This window comes from Arvicanthis niloticus, chromosome 2 (genome assembly GCF_011762505.2).
Source record: "Arvicanthis niloticus isolate mArvNil1 chromosome 2, mArvNil1.pat.X, whole genome shotgun sequence".
NCBI classification, from domain to species: Eukaryota; Metazoa; Chordata; class Mammalia; order Rodentia; family Muridae; genus Arvicanthis; species Arvicanthis niloticus.
In genome coordinates this window covers 75,240,541-75,262,639 of record NC_047659.1, presented here as the reverse complement: position 1 = coordinate 75,262,639, position 22,099 = coordinate 75,240,541, and the positions used below count along the sequence as shown (strand labels likewise).

Sequence of the window (22,099 nt, the reverse complement as noted above, 5' to 3'; positions counted from 1 at the left end):
ACAGGTTTCCTAGCTTACCTTCTGTCTTTCTGTCCTCAAGGTCATGTGCAAACTTAAACCCACGACTGATATTCCACATAATGAAGAGACTGGATTTATGGAAGCATTAGGATATGGAGACATGACAAATGCAGCAAAGTTTGAAAGAAATCGGACTTCCTTTTTACCCAAGTGGGAATGAAATGCATGCATCAAGAGCATACAGCATGCTGGGAACAGAGAACCAGGTGCCCTTCGTGAACCATGCAATGAAAATAAAAAAAAACTATTCATCCAGTTCACATTAGTACATGCTCCCCACCCTGCCCACACACTTAGAAAGCCCATGCAATTAGCAGCCATGGCTCACATGCCGTTACTCAGAGGAGAATTAAAAGGCTGTTGCAAAACTCCCAACTACAGTTATAAAGAGACGAGCATGACATAACAATGCTTGAAAGTAGTTATTTTGACCAGAGCTGCAGCAAACTGGTTTCCCCTTAAATATACTGACAAGAAAAACTACCAGAGACAGACTGGAGAAATCTGCTTCTTCCTCATGTCCTTGAACATGCCTATTTGGCTCTCAGTGATCAGTTACATCAATGGCAGTGCACAGCTATCAATCACAATGTGATGTCCTGGAATAACCAGACAGCATGTGGGAGGTATTTACTTTTTGTTTGTAAATACTGGGGCCTATATTCCAAAGGTAGTTGAACCTTTGCTGAACCAAAGAAAGCTGGAAGCCACTCCCTAACCCATTCTGTCCCTGTCTTGTTTAGTCAAGGGTAGGCCTTGGCAAGAAGCATTAATACTCTTCTTGCTGGGCTCTAAAAACTGAACCTAAAAAGGGTGGGAGTTAACTAGAAAGAAGTCCAAAGAAATAAACACATGTGACCCAGATACTTCAGGAAAGGGTGTGTGTCTATGCACATAGCTCTGCCTGCCTCCTTCTACATCAGTGGCAACACAGACAGCTGACTTAATGAGAAGCCTGGGGCTAGGATCCCCTTCAAGGAGTTAAAGCCAATCACCTCACCAACAACACAAACCTCTAAGATATTTATAGAACCAATACACCCAGATCCATTATCCTAAGGGCCTGCTCAGACTGAATATTGACCATCTAAGTGTTAATTATTCTACAAGGATGCAGGAGGTTGATCTGGTAGTCAGTTTTATGGAGAAACTGAACAACTAGCTCTATGGAACTGTTCAATAATAAGAAGGCTATGTGAACATGGCATGGAATCACAATGCTAGTGGGTTGTATTCAATAAATATTTATTGAGTGCCTACAGCAGCCCAGACACTGTTTGGGGGGTTGGACAGGATAATGACGAACATAGACCAAGAGCACTGTTTACTGGCTTGCTTTATAGTGACAGGGTCAATATTTCTCCCTCTACAGCTTGCAGAGTTTTGCTTTAAACACATAGTAAATACTCTTGTAATCTTTAAGAAATAAAAAGTAAGTAAGTCTGAATTCCAAAACTCTCTCCATCCCTCTATACCATACTTTTAAAAACCCTCTCTCCAAAATATTAAGAAGCCATTTGAGAAGCTCCCCCTACCCAAAGGAGCCCCTGCCATTGACCAGGATTCTTTTTGCACATAACTGTGAAACAAAAAATAATATGGAGATTCTACTTTGTCACATCCTATGTTTTCTTTCTCTCTTGTATTATGTTGCATATTGTTTGTATAAATCCAGTATATAAATCAGGGTCCTATAGGTATAGGCACTCAGTAAATACTTGGAGAATAATCAAAACTCGGGATGCCAAGGCGAGGGGTAAGGACACACCACTAAATCATACAAGGCACACAATAAATACTTGATAAATATAAAAGTTCTTCTGTGAGAATGGTGACCCTTGTTAATCCAAACTAACATTTCTGTGGAAAGGAATTTAATGCATTTACTTGGATGTGAAATGTAGTAACCTTTCAAACAGATGAATTATAGCCCCAAACACCTATCTGAAAAATTTTAAATGGAAATCATTTTTGTCTTGTCAATTAGTTAATTAAAGAACAGTCTAACCCTTCCCCCCACTAGTTTATAGCTGAGCTCTGGCTCTTCTGCACATGTACTTGGTATAGTGAGAGCAAGCCAGACTGTGGTCCATTGGTACTCTGGACCTATGGTACAGTCCAATAGATGGAACTGTTAGCCGTACTCTCTGGCAGAAACAATGGTGCTACTTGGATTCAAGACTTAACCAAGGAAGAAAGAGTAAATGTGATCATATCTGCAGGCATCAAAAAGGTAGAAGGGATTGCTATTGATGCAAATTGGCCTCAGCTAATACACTTGATCATTTAGCAAGCTAAACCTTTTCCCATCCACCAGGGTTTCTCCAAGTTTGCATCACTCTGGTCATGACACTGTCTTTGTCAATGTCAAGTTAGTTACAGTGAAGGCCAGCTAGAGCCCATCAAGCCTGAAGACTTGGCACCCAACAGCTTGAAGGAAAACCCAGAACACCCACACTGCAGGAGAACTGGAGTGTGTGATGCTTAGTATTAACAAAATCCTTTCTGAATAACTGTTTTGGAGGACAATTATTCTTGAACCTGCATACCCATTTGGGATGCAAAATAAAAGCTGGACTACAACTTACCCTCCCACCAAAAATAAATAAATATAAATAAAAAATAAAAGGAAGACAGCCAATTAAACTTTTATATGAGCTTTTTAAAAAGCAATTTGTAATACAGAGTAGGGAGGAATACTCGTGCTATATAAAGTCAATGATATTTGGTCTACATTTTTTTCTGACCCTTCCTTTGAGGAAGAGAATATCTGAAAGCCATCAAAGTTCTGACAACCACAAATTCCTGGCCCCAAAAGTTAAGAAAATTGACCAAATTAGAGAGGTGAGGTGGATGTGGGAATCTGTTGAAACAAGCAACTGATTGGTCCTTTTGGTGTCAGACTTGTTGATGTCCCACCATGCTTAATGCAGAGTGAGATGGTCTGGGCCCCACCAGCTTGGGTGACATGATTCCTTACAAAGCATGGTAAGAATGGATGCAGGGAGTAGTACGTTTTTTTTTAAAGGAGTCCAGCATGCACTATTCATATGCAGGTCTCGATATCCAAGAATGGGAAAGGTACCTTGCACTCATCTATTACGACAGAGTTGTGTGCGGCATAGACACACTGATTAGAGCTGCTTTCTCTGTGGTTCTTCGTGTCATCGTAAATGGACTGTGTCTTGGTCATTTCGATGTCTTCGTGCATTCGGTGTTGGGAGTCAATGGTGTCCAGCTCGGATTTGGAAAGGTGATAGACAATCCCTGCCCCAAAAGAATCACCCACCACATTGACCGAAGTTCTCATTCTATCCCTAAAGATGAAAAACAAAGGTCAAGTTAGAAATTGCTCTTTCTATGAACCTAAGAAGAATATTTTAGAGTGCTGCTAGAACGAGCAAGTATCCAGAATATTTTTCCTCCTCGTGACTTAGGTTGCAAATTCTGTATTGGGAAAAAAAAAAAGTGGTTGTTATTAAAAAAAAACAAAAAACAAAAACCAAAAAAACTTGTCTTAGAAAATTGGCACCAGGGAAGCTCACTGAGTTCTTAAAGGTAGTTGTGCTCTCCCATTGGGAAGCACAAGCTGGTTTGTGTGAAGATAAGAGACACGAGATGAGGTAATGCTATTACCAGGAGAGCCTTAGTTGAGGACACTCCCCTTCCTTTCAAATTCTCTGAGTATGATTCACATGCAGAGTGGAAGCATTAATTTTAAAATTAGAACAATGGCCTAAAATAAAGCCTCATTGTTGTGATGAAATCTATCTGTCATTAGGAAGTGGCAATAATGAAGCCGCACTAGGAGGAATCTGGCATGGCCCCCGTAAGTCCAGCTGTCCTGATTTCAACCAGGCACATATGCCCAAGGTGCTGGGGGTGAAGTGGGGCCGGGTGTTAAGTGATCAAAGCTGAACTTGAACTTTTGGGTGTGTCTCTGCTTTGGAAATGTACTGGTCCCTCTTCTGCTCTTGAGAATCTGGCTGAGGTGAGGGGTGGTGGAGTCTGCACCTGAATGAAGAATTAGGCTTGAGGACATCCACATCACTTGGAGCTCATGGTTAAGAACCCCCAGCATAAGTGTATAAAAAGGAGCACAGGGCAAGCATTAAGACAATGCATTACGCTGTCATATGGAGTAAGAAAGTCCACTGTGCTACTACACATCAGGGTCACTAGGACAGCAGAAATGTGTCGTGCACCTCAAAGATAAAAGAAGGATGTGGAGAGTTATTATCATAAAGAAAAACTACATCAGCTTTATCTACATCAGCTAAAATAAATGGCTTGGCTGTGGCTCAGAGAGAAAGGACTTATCTGGTATGTACAAGGACTTAGGTTCTACCCATGGCACCATAAGGAAAAAAAAAAAAAAAATCAAGGAACGGACTTGCAAGGCTGCCTGGCTCAGATTCAAATTTGAGTTTTGTCCCTTACCTGCTGAAAGCTCTGAGCATCTTAATATTTGTGGCCCTTCTCAAAACTGAAATAACAAATAAGGCCAGTGTACAGGGTTACTCTGACGGTAAAACAGTATAAGCAAAATGCTTATCACGGTTTCAAGCACTTGCTAAAAATGATTTTAAAAAGCTATTTAACCTGATTATGAGTACATATAGTATCACTGTAAGTTTTATCCAGCCAATTCAAATGTATTTTGGAAGTTTCTAGGCAACACATCCAAACATGACTGGTTAAGCTACTGTCTCCCTCTGAAAACATTAACCCTATTTTTACTCCAACTCCTATAACAGGCAGAGTGTGGCCAACAATGGCAATCACCCCCTTGAGTCCATAGAAAAAAGAAGTATCTGTAAGTTTTAGTGACAAAGAGACTGTTGTTGATCCACTGAGGGCAGATTATAAGAACAGAACCTGGCTCTTGCAAGTTGTGTGACAGTTGTAAGGAGATGTGGAAACACTATGAATGTCTATATAAACCACTTCTTCCTAGAAGGAAAAGCAGACAAAGAAAAGGAACAGTTGACAACAGAGGCAGAGAATACGGAAAAGGATTTCAGGGTTGTTTTTATTTTGAAAGTGAAATGTGTGAAGGTGATTAAATAGGAAAAGAAGCCCATTGAGAAGGCAGGACCACAGGGTCAGAGAAGTGATGATGATCTCTGGTCATACGTCTTGAACAGATTTGAGAGGACGGCATCAGAAGTACAATGATGGTCGCAATTTGTCAGGAGGACTCAATTCTATCAATATAGATGAGAAGGGACAGAGGGAAAGTTTATGCAAGCGGGTTCCTCGAGGAGTTGGCATACAATAAAGAATGCATAAATTAAAGAATGTATATCAAACAGCAAGAATGCAACTGAGATCAAGTCTCATCCTGCCACCCTCCTCTGCCCAGTCAGGAGATCAATCATGTCTATTCTGGCTGTATCTTTTTTTTCCCTCAGAAAATACTGCAAAGACAAGAAACTAAAGCACGGGGGAAATGCCTTACTGACTCTAGAGAAGTACAACTTTGACCCCAAGAAGAATATAAGAATTTCTGGTTCATATGTGGAAACTTTTCCATAATCAAACAACTTTCACTTTCTATTACAGTTACTCCTGACCTCTTGGGAAAGTCTAACTTTCATGATGACCTCAGTAGTAGAGAGAGAAACAGGGAGTTGTGGGGGTGGGGGAGATTGAGAAGAGAAGTGAGAAAAGAAAGAGAAGAGGGGAGGAGAAGAAGGAAAGAGAGCAAAAAAAAGAAATGATAAAAAATAAAATAAAAGGAATAGACTTGTTGGTGCTACCTCTGGGATTCTGACTGCCAGGACGGCAAGAAAGCAAAGGAGTTGGAAGCAGACTCTTGCATTTAATGAATCCACTATAAATGGCTCAGCTCTTCTTTCTGGGCTGGCAAGAACCAAAAACAAGAGGAGGCAGAACAATCCTTCACACTAACCACTGAGTCTGGCTTCTTTGAAGAAAACTAACTGCCAAGGTAGTCTGGCTCTTTTCTTCTCTTGGTCCAAGTCCTCTGGCAGGGAGATGAGAGACTGTCTGTCTGCAGGTCTGAGTTCTCACAGAAAGTCTGGGTCACTCACAGCTCATTTGGGTCTTTGTCACGTGCTGAATCCTATGAGATGATCATCATTGCAGATGTGAAAGAGCCAAATGCTCGGAGAGTCAGAATTTAACCAGGTAGAATCAAAACATAATGTGCATTCTCAGAGGACAGGGCGCCAGTGTGATGGACTGTCTTTAGGAGCTCTGTGTGGCAGCAACTGGTCACCTAGGGTTCCTGACCTGGGCCTGGCTGGCATTGGAGGGCTAAAACCCCCACTGTTGGTTATGATATGATTGGATTCCACCCTGGGATGCTCTCGTGGTTCTAATAGGCAGGTTAGTTAGCTCTTCCTATGCAGCGTTCTCATTTGTCAGAATCAGAACAATACCCATCTTGGGGAAGATAACTGCTGACATGCCATCTGAGAGGCTTTCCACAAAACCCTTGCATAGGAAAGACTGAGAAGGCACAAGTGTCATCCCTTTAAGCTGATCATGGGATCATGCTATTATTAGTCAAGTAGGGAGTTCACTTCTTCTTCCTACCAGGTGCACACTCCTTGTTTTTTTCACCTAGCACTATTGGGTTTTCTCGAGCACACAACATCTGGTTGTTGTTTTGAAAGTTCTTTACTAGTGTGTAAGCTCTTTGAATACAGAGATCATGTTTTATAGTTTCTATGGAAGAATTGGCTCCAGGACCTCCCACAGATATCCAAATCCATAGATGCTCAAGTCCCTTACACCAAATGCCCTAACATTTGCTTATAATCTTCAGACATCTCCCTATACACTAAACCACCGCTAGTCACTCTCAGTCCCCAATACAGTGGAGACACTATGTAAGCACCTGTGCTATATTGTTTTGGGAAGACTCATAAGACAAAAATGTCTGTACATGAATGGCTCAGATGCATTTTTAAAAAATGGTTTCTATCACACTTGGTTAAGTCCGAGAACACAGAAACCAGAGAGAGTTGTGAGCATTCAGTGTGGCCTGGAGCAGGCTGGGAGACTTGGAAGGTAGATTAGGAGCAGGAATAAGAACAGAATGGATCCTTCATTTGGATTAGAAGCAGATGAACTGAAGAGAAAGAAAGGGTTGTTTGTTTAGCAAAACATCTGGCAAGATTTGCAGTGAAAAGCAAAGATGCAAGTACCATCCAAGAGGAGGAGAGAGTCGTAGAATCCAGATTGAAAGAGGTGGACAAAGAACTGGAAGAACTGGGAAAAGACTCGAGGAGAAGAACAAGAGGGCTTGGCAAGACAAAAAGACTGAAAATGGTCAAGCTGAGGCAGAAAAGATATCGAGAAGTGATCTTCAGACATTACAGAGTTGTTTTTAGGGGAAGAGATCCTCAGGATTGAGGTTTTCACTGCTGGGGCGGGCTCAGCAGGGCTTGTACTGCTCTTTGCAAAGGACCTGAGTTTGATTCTCAGCATCCATACGAGGTAGCTCACAACTGAAACCCTATTGTGGACCAGGAAACCACACCCGCATGCACATCTCTATACAGAGACCCATAGACATAAATAAAAATAAAACAAAAATGCTTTTTAAAAAATTAAATCTCTGCTGATACATCATAACTAATTTCAGGGTTCAGAGAACTCAATTGCAGGTGAAAGAGATTTTCCCTTTCCCTTTCTGACTCTAGCTTTTGTGACATATTAAAGATAGTGTTGCTGTCCATGCTGTGGCATCCGTCTAGCCTCTGGATCTGTGATTGCCTCGCCTTGGGCCATTCCACAGTGAAGCTGACAAACACTGGAGATCAGGTCAAAAGGATCTGAGGAGAGATCTGTGTGCATCGAGAATAAAATCCAAAGAATAACAGAAACATAAAGCTTCTAGAGTCTTCAGAGAGTTGGTTTTCTTTTCCATTGGAAATGGAGTGGAAGTTATGTGAGTTTTGTATGTAGGGTGGTGGTAGTATGTGAGTGTGTGTGTGTGTGTGTGTGTGTGTGTGTGTTTAAAACATTTGCACGTGGATTAAATAAGGGTCAGAGAACCTATCTTCTCATGCCTACAATACCTAAGAAATATCCAAGTTGTCTCTATTTGAATTATATACTGGCCATTTAATAGCCATTAAAAACGATAAATTTTACATCTCTCAGTTATCTCAACTATGCAGGGCACGTACTATTATAGTCCTTATTATTTGCTATAACTTTTAAATGAATCAGGGCTAAGTGATCAGAACAATGTCTAACACTTAACTCACAATGTAATTTCACTGAATGGGTGCATAAACTGGCAATAGTCAGTCGATATATATGCTTAGATAATGGGGATGCAGGGAGATCCTGGCTGATCAGACACTCCTTCCATTCTCCGTTCAGCTTATTTTCCCACAATTAAGATCCCTGGACTCCATCACCAGCACTGCCTGAGAACTTGGTAGAAATGTCGGCTCTTGAACTCCATCCTAGACCTCCTGGGTCCACATCAGATCCTCAGTTTGAGGATCAAAGCTCTGCTCCCTCCAGAAAGGGGAACTAACACAGAGTGTCTGCAGGTGGGGAGTATTTGGGGTATCCCTTTAAGATGTCATATCAGTCATACCTACCCTTACTTGGCAAACATGAGTCCAGGACAGATCTCCCTAGAAGTGTCATATGAGAAGTGAACCACACATCCATGTTGGCGGCACTGTGTGTGGCTTTTCCTTTCTAGATCTTGATGGGCCCAGGAATTGATTATCTGTCTCTGGTATCAGTATTATTTCAGTTCTCCTTTCATCTCCCCTCCTTATTATCTTCCCATAGTTTTGATACAAAGGGTTTCTTGGAGAAACCCATTAGGAGATGGGCTAAGTATTAACCTGGCCCACCTTTCCCATACTTCAGGACTTGGGCATTGTGAAATGCCATAGAACCTAGGTTTTCACCATGGCATTTACAGAGTAGCTAAGCCTGCCCACAGACAGGCATCCAGGGCTTCAGCAGTTGGCAAACATTGTGGCACATTAAATGTCACTGCGGCCTCTGTTTGGTTTTAAATGAAAAAAATTGCTAGCATTATAAAAAGCTCACAGACTTTGCCTAAAGAGGAAAAACTCATCCTGTTCCCTTTCTCTCTACTCTTCTGCCATCACCACTTCTCTAAAGAAGAGCCAGCATCGCCTTGCACCCATATCTCAATCCAGCCTCCATTCCCACTTACACACCAGTGGACATCCAATGCCACAGAGCTTAGCAAGCTCAAGCGCTTGTTTCTAGAATTCTCGCTGGTAGGGAAGAAGGTGGTGGCATCAGAACTGATTCAAACAGACCCAACCAAACCCTGACGCTTATCTACCCAAGATCCTCCGTACTTCTGTCTTTCTTGATCACGTGACCCCAGCCCCCCTGAGACCAGAGCCTTAGAACTAGGAAAAATCTTTTCATTGGTCTTCTTTCCCATTCCAGCTAAGGACTGGTTGTTTTTGGTTGTTTTTTTGTTTTTGTTTTGTTCTGTTTTCTTGTGTGATTTTTTTTTTGTCCCTACTGCCTGCTCCAACACCAGGCACAAAAGATAAAGAGGCCAGCCTTCCTTCCAGCCATTCCCCATGTTCTTTATCTCTTCAGGTTTTGCATTTTTGGAAAAATGGGAGTATGGAGGAACTAAAAACATAAGTCCATAAGTCCATGTAGCTTCTTCTTCTTAGAATGTATGCTAATCAAAACATTGCTCACAAGACAGTCTGAAACGGAAGTGCAGGCATTTTGGCCTTCCATCTCTGTCAGTACTTGTCAGTGTACCTCTGGTGTTAAGATCCATGGCACTGTCCAGCACTCTATCACTTAACTCCAGGAGTGGACACAATCTATTGGCATGGTTCTCAAGGCACAGCAGTGTCCTCACAGGGGCCCTTAGAGAAGCTCTATTCAAGTCTCGTTGCTTGGGGGATGATCTGGGCAGGCTTTTGCCCAGTTGTGAATGGGCTAAGAATCTTCTATGCTACAAAATGTTCTTCCCTGGGAAATGCAGTCAGGTTAAATGCACGTGGCCAGATTCAAGCTTCCCTACATGGGTTCCAAAAGTATTGGCCATCTTACCTCACCTTCTTTCACTTAAAAGACACCACAGTGTTGGCTGTCACAGGGCGTTTGCACAGATGGCTTGACAGGGCAGTGCTATTTCTCTTCCACCTCAGTATCTCTGAGCTTTTCATCAGTTATGTATGAGCACAGCTCTCACTGCCTTCTGAAAATTGAATCTGACCATGAACAAGAATGTGATGGACTCCAGAACCAGGCCAACCTAGGCTCAAATCTCTGCCCATTCCTGAGTCCAAGCCTCAATATCCTGACCTATAATATGGGCATAACAGCAAACTTTCAGACTAGTATAGCTTGTTATAGGAGCTGACACACACACACTGCACACTCAAATTCGGCAACCACTTCTGTTTTCTGATAGTCTCTGTTTGCCCTTCCATTTTAGACCGACAGAGACAATTCTTTCCATCACCGTGCTTCAAATTGTATGTTATCTTAAAATACGCCTTATTTAATTGAAATTTATGTATGTTAAAATGGACCGATTTATTTAAACACATAATGCAACAAGTTGTAACAAGTATAAATACCTGTGAATGTGGGACATATCTATCATTCCTCAGTCTTCCTTGTACCATGATGGCAGGGGAGTCCTGATCACTTTCTGCTGCTGTGGCTATAGTGTCTTTCCTCGAGCTTCATGCAGACACGGTTATTTACATGTACGTTCTTTTGTATCTGGCTCCATTCACTCAGTAGGATGCTTTGCGATTCTTTGCATGTATCATTAGTGGGATTATTACAACTATATTTTCTTTCTGAGGCAGGGCCTCACATAGCCCCGACTAGCCTCTGTGCAGCCAAGGATGATCTTGAACTCATCATTCAACAACACATCCCCAGTGCTAGGATTACACGCATGAATCATGCTGCCTGGTTTATGCAGTGCTGGTAACTGAAGCTACACAAACTCTCTACCAACTGAGCTGTATCCAAAGCCCCTTCTCTTTGCTATATTTTATTATTGTATTATGATTTACCTGATTCCTCCACTAGCCTACAAGGCCCTAAAATTATTACTGAATTCTTTGGTTCTCCTGGGTAGACATAGTAACTTTTGTAGAAGAAGGGAGAGGAGGGGCACATGTCTTATTGCAAGCTTGTCAACTGTCCACTCCTGGGATCCCCAGAATTGGAGACCCCCACTCACAATCCCCAGGAGAACCCAACCCACAGGCACTTACAGCAGCCAGTCTACCGCCACCAGCAGACTGATGTCCTCCGTTGGCAGGCCCACGGCCGTGAGGATGAGGAGCATGGTGACCAGCCCAGCGCTGGGAATACTCGCTGCACCAATGCTGGCCAGGGTGGCTGTCAGGCTGCAGGGACAGAGATGCCCAGGTCACAGGAGAAAAAGGGTCTTGGCAATCTTAGCGATATTAAAAAAACAGCAACAGCAGCAGCAGTAACAGCAAAAACAAAACCTTCCAATTTCCCCCCAGTCATTCAAAATCTTTTCCTTTTTTTCTCCAAGGGATAAAGAAATATGAAATACTAATATCCAGGAACTGAGGTCCGTCAACAATGATGGACACTTATAAATTCATCCTTGGCATGATACCCAGTTATTCTAACTTACGCAGGACTAAAGCAGGCAAAGCTCTGAAAGCGGACATGGATGTATTAAAAATGAAGAAATAAATCCCCCTCACCCCTGCTATGGAACACAACTGCATTGGTTTCTGGTTATGCCTCCATGTGTCTGTGGGTGTCACAGTTCTTCAGACTACGTGGCAATAGTCTGAGGAGGTCATTGCCATGTTAACATGGGAACTTGGAATAGAAAATACCCAGAACCAACTCATCAGGGGAAGCAAACAACGTATTTCAAGATACATTCAGTTTCACTTGCCTGGACATTTCTCCCAAGGCTGGAAAATGCACTATTCAGAAAGAGGGTGCCACATGATGGTAATGGAATAAAGGGAAATTTCTCAACTTTTCTCTGTTTTTATCCACTTTTCAAGCACTATCAGGAGCATACCTGGCACCACTTTAGGGAAAGCATACTTTTCCCAGAGTTTAAAGTTTAATTGTGGGTTCAAGTGTCCTGTGAACCAGAGAGTCTGAGGCTCACCAACTGGCAATGACTTTTTTCATCTTTGTCCATGTTATTTTACAGAAGCAATCATTTCTTCTTATTTTTTTAACTGTTTGTGAGTGTGTATGTCGGGGTGCACATGTGCATATTAGTGTATATGTTGTAGAGGTCAGAGGACAATCTCTGAGGCTATCTTCAGATACCATCTGCCCTCTTTGAGACAGGATTTCTCATTGGGTTAGAGCTCACCTGCTAGCAGCTGTGTTCCAGGTCTGTCTCTCCACTCTCCATGTTAGCATTAAACACACTCGCCTCCATATCTGGGGTTTTTATATGGATTTTGGGATCTAGCTTGGGTCCTTGCGTTTGACAAGCAAGCCCTATCCTCACACCTAGAGCTGTCACTTCTGACTAGGCCCTTATTCTGAAAATAGGGCTCTCCAGTGACTTTGTGTGTACTGAAACAACAAGGGTTGCCTGCTTTGTAGTTCAAACATTAAACTATTTCTAGAGCAGGCACTCAGGCACCAAACTCCAGGCTCTCGGGAGGTTTTGACCTAGTCAGGGCATCAGTGTGGCCCAGCCTAGAATCCCAAGACCTGTAACTGAGAACAACTTGAAGGTTCCTGGAGCTACAAGAGATTGGCATGTTTGTTTTATTTTGCTACCCCTTTCAGGTTTATTGCATGCCTAGGCACATGCAATGCAGAACAGGTCTGTACTCTTTCACTCTCACACCAACCTGGAGCTAGTATATTTTAGAGAACTCCATTTGAGACAGCAGATAGAGTGTGTAGCAGCTTTCTGAATTTAAACAACCTAAGTTCAAACCCTAGCTCCACCACTTGCCAACGACATACATGACTTTGGGCAACTGTATTTCTTTGTAACATGACTTCCTCATCAGTGCAAAGGATAAGTGAGGGTTTCTCCTTCATGTGGTGGCCAGCAGCTTTTAGGAACCAATTAAGTACAAAGTACTTAAGAAAGGTAGGGTGTATTACAACCCTCAAGCCAAGTAAACTGTCACTCTTAGCGGGAACTCAAGGACAAGGTGAGACAGCTGTGGGAGTGAAACTTCCCTAAAGTCCCAGACAGCTGAGACTCTTCAGCCCTTCCCCAGTATTGACAGGACAGAAAGGAAGAGGGGATTCCCAGGTTCCAGTCATCCTTAGCCTTGGCTGTTTGGTTTACAACATGGGTTGTTTTGGTCATGAGTCACTCTTACAAGCACTGTGAAAATTCTTGTTGGGAGTCAAATATTAATAACTTTTACCCTCTATGGACAATATTATCTAGAAAATTTCTCAGCCTCCTCCTGGTCCCTTGACCCATTCTGCTTTGTCTGGGATTTCACTTCCCTGGCTGACTTCTCTAGAAGCAAGTTGCTGCAGTCTGTGCCAAGTTCTACGTACACAACATCAAAGCAGAACTTCACAGTAACCATGTAAGGTACATAAACAGCTTCTTTCACCATGAGACAACCAGGGATTCGATGGGTCAGGTAACTTAGGGTCACTAAATTCAATATGGTCTTTGGGGATTTGGACACTTCTCTATTTGATTCTGCTATGCACTGGCTCTTGATGATCCTAAGAAGTTTTATAACTTAGTAAATATACAGAAAGTTCTTGGTCACTGTCCTCCTACACGAGGGAGAAGAGAGACTGAGTATTCAAACAATAACACAGCATAAAGCTAGACTTGGTATTTGTTCCCCAAATACATTACAAGCAGACAACTGTGCATATGCCATGCAGGTGCCTACAGAGACGGAGCCTTCAGATGTCTACAGTTAAGGAGAATCTGGCTAAGTTTGCCCAGAGGCAAAGACTTAAACATATATAGCCAACCTTATCCTATGCTCAGTAAAATTTCAAAACAGTAGCATTGTTAATATGAAATAAATGTCAAGTAGATGGAATTACATAATACCAGTGAAATCCCAGTCCCCCAGTCACGGCTCTGATTCTAATCCCATAGTGTGTACTGGACGATAAGCCTGGTTTCTGTCAGGGCCAAGAATGAAATGATGTAAAGCTATCATTGCTTGGCCAAAGGCTTTAGTTTTGGCTCATGGGAAGTTGGGAGCTCACATGGTATCTGTTTGGACAAGATTCATGCTTGATACTCAGATCTGAAGCAAGTTTTCCATCCTGAGTGACTTGTGGTACTCACTGTATCACAGCTGCTTTCCCATTTCATATTCTAGGATAACAGTTATATTTTATTGAATTTCACTGGTAGGTACAATTCCAATAGGATATATACTGACATGTGATATGTACCATGTATGATGCTCCTAACCACCCTGATTCTGTGATTGCTGTCATCATGGTACGGATGAGGAGATGGGGGTTCTACTCTAGCATAGACTGTACGAGGTGTCTGTGAAGGTCAGATAAATCAACACACAAAGGCAGCCCAATAGCATTAGACCAGAGGCAGTGTGGCCGCCCACATTTAGGTAGCCTGGGTTTGAGTCCTACTGCACCACTAATAGACATGATCTTGAGCAAGTTTTTAATTCCTTCAGGTTGTTTTGTCACCAGCTGAGATAGGCAGAATGCAATACCCATGTTACTAAGGCCACCGCAAAGGGCACACATTAAGGTCCTCAGTAAGCAGAAGAACATATCAGAATTTAGGAACCTGAATTTTAGCCAGCCTCTAGATAGCTGGGCTTTCTGGGCCTCGGTTTCCTCATTTGCCAGGTGAGGTGGCTTCGCCAAGCATTGTTTGTATTTCCAGATCATGTGTTAAATCTGGCGAGGTTTCATTTTCTTTGTTTTCTTACTTAGTTGTTCAGCCAAGCTCTGATGTGTATGGAATGGTCATTAAAATCTTCTGGAATGGCTATCAGGAAGGAACTGGTAACCCAGCAAAAATTATTCTAAGCTGGCTAAAAGGCTCCCAGATAGACAACTGAGGCACGGCTCCGACAGGGTAGATCCTCCAGGGTATTAACTCATAGAACACTGAGAATTTCCAATACTAATTTTGAAGACAGCACTCCAATAACCCAACATGTAGAGAAATCAGAAAGAAATGAGTGGCATCTCTTATGAGCTGCACCTAAAGTGACCCTAAGGCCACCAAAGGCCTCCCCAAGAATGCGCTGGTACATAAGCTGTGGGCCAAACAGACACCAGCTGTCACCAGAATGTTTAAAGTAGAAGAGGACCATGTTGTTCAGGGTTGGACGGGAGGAAAAGGCCACTATATGAATCTGGACACAAAGGATATGGCCTCTTCTTCATTGCAATAGAGATAAGACCAACAAAACTGCTGTTCTAAGAGCTTCCTTTGAGTTAAAATCAGGAAGGAAAGAGTACAGAATGGAAAGATGTTGCTGAAGGAGTCATCATGTGACTCCTGTCCATGGCATCAAAAACCCTAGAAGCTAGGACTTGCATATAAACACCCCTAGGCTTGTATTATTGCTCGGTGAAATGAGGACAATGGCCATCCTTCCTTTTCAGACTGCTGGGAGTGTCTGAGGGGGAGCCATGAAGAATGCCAGCTCAGGGGCACCACAGGGCTGGAACTGTTCTCATCTGAGAAGCTGAATGTGATTTCCCTGTCAGCCTAATCTGTTCTCTGAATGAATCAGTGGGGCTGTGATTATTATAGTTCTTTGGAATTTTCTTTTGCCAGCAAGTACATTGATTACACAGACTGTGATCCACCCTTTCCCTTGTATTTACTGATCTCATAGATTCTGAGATAGAAACAAAATGTAATTCACAACATCCCAAGCTATAACTCTAAATGTCTTAAAGCAACAGGCAGTAGATAGTAAGTGACCAGGCCAGGTCTGGGTGGTAAGAAGGAGGTGTAACCAGCAAATGGAAAACATCTGTCTTAAAAGACATTAACATTCTAACCATTTTACAGGATATTACAAAGCAAACAGCAAGGCTCTGAGCTTGCTTCAGCCCACCAACTGCCAATTCACAGTCCCCAGTTCTAAATGCCTTCCTCATTTGTAGATGAGGACTTGGAGACTCTGGGAGTGGGTGTGACATGTAAGTAGGATCAGGAGGTAGCTCACTGTTTGTTTGTTCATTTTGCCTTGTTTTTTTTTTTTCTACTTTAATTAAAGGCAGAAAACTGTCTTCTCATTTACCAGAAGTTCCTAGTTGGAGCAGATGTGACAATACTAAAATGACATTATGGAATAGTGTCCGCACTGCACTGAGCAGTTTGAAGACTGAAGCTTTCAATCACTCTGCCTACAAATAAGATTTGAGTTTGTGGAGAAGCAGCTCATTCTAGTTGAGCTCTCAGGACAATGATCTCAGGAAAAAACAAAGACAAAGAGTCAATTAAAGCTTTAGTGACCGCAGAAGCCCGTGCCACTTATCCACAATCACCCTGTGTTATACTGAGGAATCTTTGTAGTTTATCACGTGCCTTGAAATAGTGAAAGAAGCATGTTTTAAATATTAACTTGGCATGTTCAGATTTGCATACAGTACATGTATGGAGATCAGAGAACAACTTAAAGGAGTTAGTTGTCTTTTTCCATTATGTAGGGCCTCGGGATCAATGTCTGATGTCAAGTACTTTTATCCACTGAATTATCTCACCTACCCAAGAAGAGAACATACTTTAATAACAGAATAACTGGGCCCAGAATCAGTAAAAGTTACCACAGCCACAGCCATGCCAGTTCATGAGTAGCAGTATAGCCTTGGACAAATTGCAATACTTCCAACCATGTGTGTTGAATGAACATAGAAATAACTGTACAGCCAAATTTATGGGGCTGTTAACAGTCAAATGGGATCTGGGCTCCAGTGAGCATGTACAATACATACAGATGGGACTGAGCCCCTTTCCTTCTTACTCAGATCTTCTCTCTTTGAAGTTTGCCAGTAATTCCTTCACTGTAGACTCGTTAGAGCTGGAACTCAAGGAGCTTCTATCAAGTGAGGTTAGTATGGCTTGGGAACTGAGGAGACATGTCTCTGTTTCCTCTGCATGAATGTCACTTACCTTACAGTCACAATCTGACCTCCATCCAGGATGACCCCATTCATCTGGGCTATGAAAATGGCTGCTACTGCCTCATAAAGGGCTGTACCATCCATGTTAATGGTTGCTCCTACGGGGAGGACGAATCTGGTCACACGCTTGTCAATCCCTAGATTATCTTCCAGGCAACGGAAGGTGACAGGCAAAGTTCCAGCACTAGGAGAGGAGATAGTCGAGAGAGATAGAGAGAGAGAGAGAGAGAGAGAGAGAGAGAGAGAGAGAGAGAGAGAGAGAGAGAGACTCTGCTTTAGAGGTGGGACAAAGCACAAACCAGAATGACACTACAAAAAATTAGCAGTAACTAGGAACAATTTTAATTAAGCTGCTGATAGGCAACAAAATATTTAGTTCATTCAGGTTTCTCAGAGCTACTCAGTGCCTGCCAAGTCCTCTGTCCTTCAGTCCCCATTTCCATCTTAGGGTAAGTCTTGAAGCACATCTGATTGTGCACACTAATTGGGCTGCAAATAAAATTATGTCAGCTGCCAACAGTAAAACATAATGAGGAACTTTTGAATGACCCACAGTCTCATGCCAGAAATGCCATTCCTACAAAATGGCTCCATGGACTGCATCCAGCCCCCGGGACCTTCTTGAGTTGGGCTCACTAACTTGGAGAATGCTGGACAAATATGTTGTACACCCTTTAGAATGAACCCAAGCTTTGAACAATCCACTGGGGAACCTGATATACAAACTCCCAGATACATGGCCACCAACCAATCCTAATGGCCACCAGCCAATCCTAAGTCTGCAATGACAGCAGGAAATCTTGTGATCTGTAGCTAAAGGCAGTATAGAGTGACTTCACTCTCAGTCCTCCCAAACATGGGCTGGTGATCCACACACATGGCCCACATTTAGAGGCTTGAACATTTGACATGTTCCTACATCTTCTAAAATAGGACAGCCAGGAGAACAAGGCTTCCTCATGACCAGAACATTACATCCTTTTAGACAATGGTACAAAGGAGATTGGGATTTAAAGAATGTTAAAACCAAGCAAAGGAACCAAACAGCACTGGTTGCTTTACAGTTTGTCTTGCCTTTATTAATTTTATCCTATTTAAGTGAACTGGAAAGTTTCCAGTGCAGGCAGCATTTGGAGGTATTTTCAAGCCCTGGTCATAGTTACTCCCTCACACTGGTTATAAATGGGTGTCAACAAGAGTGGTCACATTATTAAGGGTTTCAGTTTCTTAGAGTGGGAGAAAAAGATCAGCTTAGAAATGTGCTGATTCCAGGGCCTACTCAGGACCAATAAATCTGGAAGCTATAAAATAAGAGACACCCAAGTCCACATTTTAAACTGACTGAGGAATCATCTTACGAGACAGAACATCTTTTGTGATTATAGGGTGGGACTCTACAATACCTCCTGTTGGTCTTATGGTAGGAGAAGTCAATTGATTAGGTGGTATTTGTGTTTCTGGAGGTGTCGTTTACAAAAGTCTTACTAACCCAAGTAAAAAGTGAGGCTTTGTTCTCATTTGCAGGCAAGATACACCATGGTCCTGGCTTGCTGTCTCAGCTGTTTCTATTAGAAGTTGGTGTCCTTGTGTTCCCCTTATTCCCTCTCCCCACTTCTTGGGACTATTTCAGAGGGTTTCCTAAATACCATGACTGATCTGATATGGCTACCTAGTCATTGTTGGTGGCTGGGATTCTCAACCATATTGCTCAATGCATGGATCACTAAAATGTATTAATTTTTCTTGTTGCATCTAATTTTCCAAACTAACATCAAAGGGTCTTTGGACAGAGAGACTGGGGAAATGGTTTCTCTCATGAAGACAGTCCCTATTCCTCTACTGGGTGGGTTTTATGTTTATCTCCTCCAGAGCCACATACACTCAACTGACCCAAACTAAGACTTGAGAACTTCAGTGCTTTCCTGTGTTGGCAGACTGACACTGTGGCATTGCTTTTTGGCTCCCATCTGAGAGGCCCAATGATGTTGCTAATATGTTGCTAATAATAATGTCCAATATTGAAATTCTTCCTATGAAATGATACAACCACCCCCTACCACCAGCATGCTCTGAAGCCAGAGAGCTGGAACACATTCCTCTCTGATGCTGGTCTTCATATTTATCAAACACCCTCAGTGTTGCTATTGTTGTTAAGATGGCCCTGTTTGGAACCTTTGTGATGTAAGACTTAAGTGAACATAGGCCATTTGGATGGACTTTTGGGCTCTTAAGCCTTGACTCTGTTTCTGGTCCCATCTCTGTTACTTGATTTTCACCATGAGAAGCATGGTGACATGAGCTTCCACCTCTATGAACAGACCTGTTCACATCTCCATCTCTTCCTCTCCACAAGAAGAATGGAGAGGAAGTTGGTCTTTTAAAGTTACTAGGATAACTGGCCATTCAAAAGAAATACAATAATAATTTTTTAAATAATTTAAGGACAAATTCATGAAAGCATCAGAAAACAAAGTTTTATGTTATAATTGTAAATAGAAAAATATTTGAGCAAAACTGAGTTTCTAAATTAAAAAAAGAGTAGTTACAGCTTTTAATATATACAAATAAAATACTTCCAGTGCCAAAAAAAAATAGTATTTATTTCCAAGACAGATGTCTAGGAAGGAGGTTTCTTATCTGTAGCATGTGATATAAGAGTTAATAATTCATATACATAATGTGAGCTTGAAAACCATCCAGGAAAGGATGAGTACCCACAAAGAAAAACGAGCTGGCTCACACATGACTCAAGAGGCAAGGAATGGGGAGGAAAGGGCAGTAAGAAATAAAAAGATGCTTTCCCTCATCTGTCATCAAATACATGCAAATTTGCTGGGTAGTTTTCCCACCAATAAGATTGGAATGCATCAAAGCAACACAGATGTGGAATACCCAGCTCTGGCAAGTGGGTGGAGAAGGACACTCAAACACAGTTGGCAGGAACATTATATTCTGGACTTCTGAAGTGTTAATCCATAGTGTATTTCAAAACAGACAGTGTGCACTCTTTGACTCGGAAAGTCCAGGCAGGTCTAGAATGTATTCTAAGGCCATCATCAGAAAGCCTGGCAGAGATATTTGTCAGAGTCCTGTTTAACCAACATGCTTTAGATTTACAACTCAAAACATGGAGTGCAGTCCAGCACAAGTATTGTTATTTCATTTCATTTCATGTTTGAATGTTTGGCCTACATGTATGCCTGGTACCTATGGAAGCCAAAAGAGGGTGTTAGATCTCCTTGGAACTGAAGATACTGGTGGTTGTGAGCTGCCATTCAAGTACTGGGAACCGAACCCAGGTCCCTTGCAAGAGCAGCAAGTACTCTTAACTGCTAAGCCATTTCTCCAGCCTTTGTGTCCTATATATTATAATGAGTTCACAAAATAGCAGCAAAGATCTATATTAATAGCTAGGATTTTCATGGTCTCTTGAGCCAGGAAAAAAAAAAAATAGAAGTTTCTAGAGTAGCATAGTAAGAAATGGAAGATTTGAAATATGAATACTAACTACAAGGTTATTGCCTGCTGTTATTAGCTGAAGAAGTACTTACCTGGTGGGGTTAATCGGCTTCCTCAAAATCTTATTCACTGACTGAACCTTGTCACTATTGTGACACACCACATTTAGGATCAGATAACAAAATAAGATTGGCTTTTATTTGCAGGGGGATGGTTAACTTCTTCTCTGAAGAGAAGCATTTTCATGGATATAGACATTTATCTACAAAGAATTTAAAGCAATAGAAGCAAAAGGGAAATTTTGAAGTGTTTCCCCTAATCTCTGGAAACAGGATACTAAATCTGGTCCCCAGAATTGTACACATTTCAACCTTTTGCTGAAAGATCACATTCTATTCATATTGAATTCTCATTGGCTTGCAGTATGCAAATACAATTTGGCTTCCCACTTGGCTTTTGAGTCACCTGAGAAGACTCTGACAGCCTGCATAGGGCCTTGGAATGTCCAGCCACACTGTGCCACTGAGTGGGGATGTCACCAGCAGGAAACATCACCATGGGCTCAGTAGCTGAACCTGGTGGTCTCCCACTGTGGGTTTCAGCATTTGCTGGGCTCTGAGTTGCCTAGTGTTTTGTGATCTCAGCTCAATTTCATGACACGAAGACACAAAATCAGAAGCAAAATACCGATTTCAGTCTGAAAGAGTAAAACTCTTCAGTCTTTGAAATTCTAAGATTCTGAGTACATTTTTTTCTTTTGTTTTGTTGCGTTTTGTCTAACATTTGTCCAAGATTATATTAAAGATTATTTTCCTATATTTGAGGTCCTTATTGATTGCTTAGGCCCTGAAAATATATAAAGAAACAGGAACTAACTTCTATCAAGGTCAAATCATTGAAGCTAAATCTGAAGTGGGCAGGGTTAGGGTAGAATTATTCCCTAAAGGTTAGGTTCACAGTCTTGGCACTGACGTGAACCCCATGGCTTTGGAAAAGAGGTAATAATACAAGTTCAATATAGTGAAAAAGGTAAAGATTTTTTATCTGGCAGTAGCTAGAAAAGGTATTGACTATATGCAAAATAATTTTCAAAGAAGTTTTAGGTCTCTCTTCTTGTTGGTTACTAATTTTACTTCAGTCACATTTATAACATCAATATTGCACCATTTCTCAGTATTCGTAGCTATGTTTTGCTATATCAAGTCTTGGTTTTTTGGGGTTTTTTTTTTTTTTTAATTTTATAAAAGAAAGGTTAATATGAAAAAAAAAAAAAAGAATTATTCCCTAAGTGGTTTGTTAAAGTCAAAGAATTAGCTGGTTTCTAATTGATGGAAGAAATTCACCATTTACCCTATGAAAGTTGGTTCTCCTAGTGTTGCTGATAGCTCAGCAGTTGCACCTAAGCCCTGGATTCAGTTCTCGGCACCCAGATCACACAGCACAGCATCCCTTATAACTCCCTCTTCTGGCTTTTGGGGACACCAGCCATGCACACAGAGCC

The 22,099-nt window shown here is 41.8% G+C and overlaps 1 protein-coding gene across 5 annotated transcripts in view; it reads right to left on the bottom strand.

Moving 5' to 3' along the window:
- Slc1a2 (solute carrier family 1 member 2) overlaps nucleotides 1-22,099 on the bottom strand; it is a 130,697-nt gene that overhangs the window by 9,874 nt on the left and 98,724 nt on the right. For 4 of the 5 annotated variants that reach the window (XM_034494460.2, XM_034494461.2, XM_076929340.1 and 1 more), the window contains exons 8-10: nucleotides 17,129-17,323; nucleotides 11,271-11,405; nucleotides 3,107-3,338 (exon numbers count right to left, since the gene is read on the bottom strand). In XM_034494460.2, coding sequence (XP_034350351.1) covers nucleotides 3,107-3,338; nucleotides 11,271-11,405; nucleotides 17,129-17,323 — 562 coding nt within the window. Of the gene's footprint in view, nucleotides 1-18; nucleotides 90-3,106; nucleotides 3,339-11,270; nucleotides 11,406-17,128; nucleotides 17,324-22,099 lie in introns of all 5 variants that reach the window. The other variant, XM_076929339.1, reaches the window with a different exon arrangement.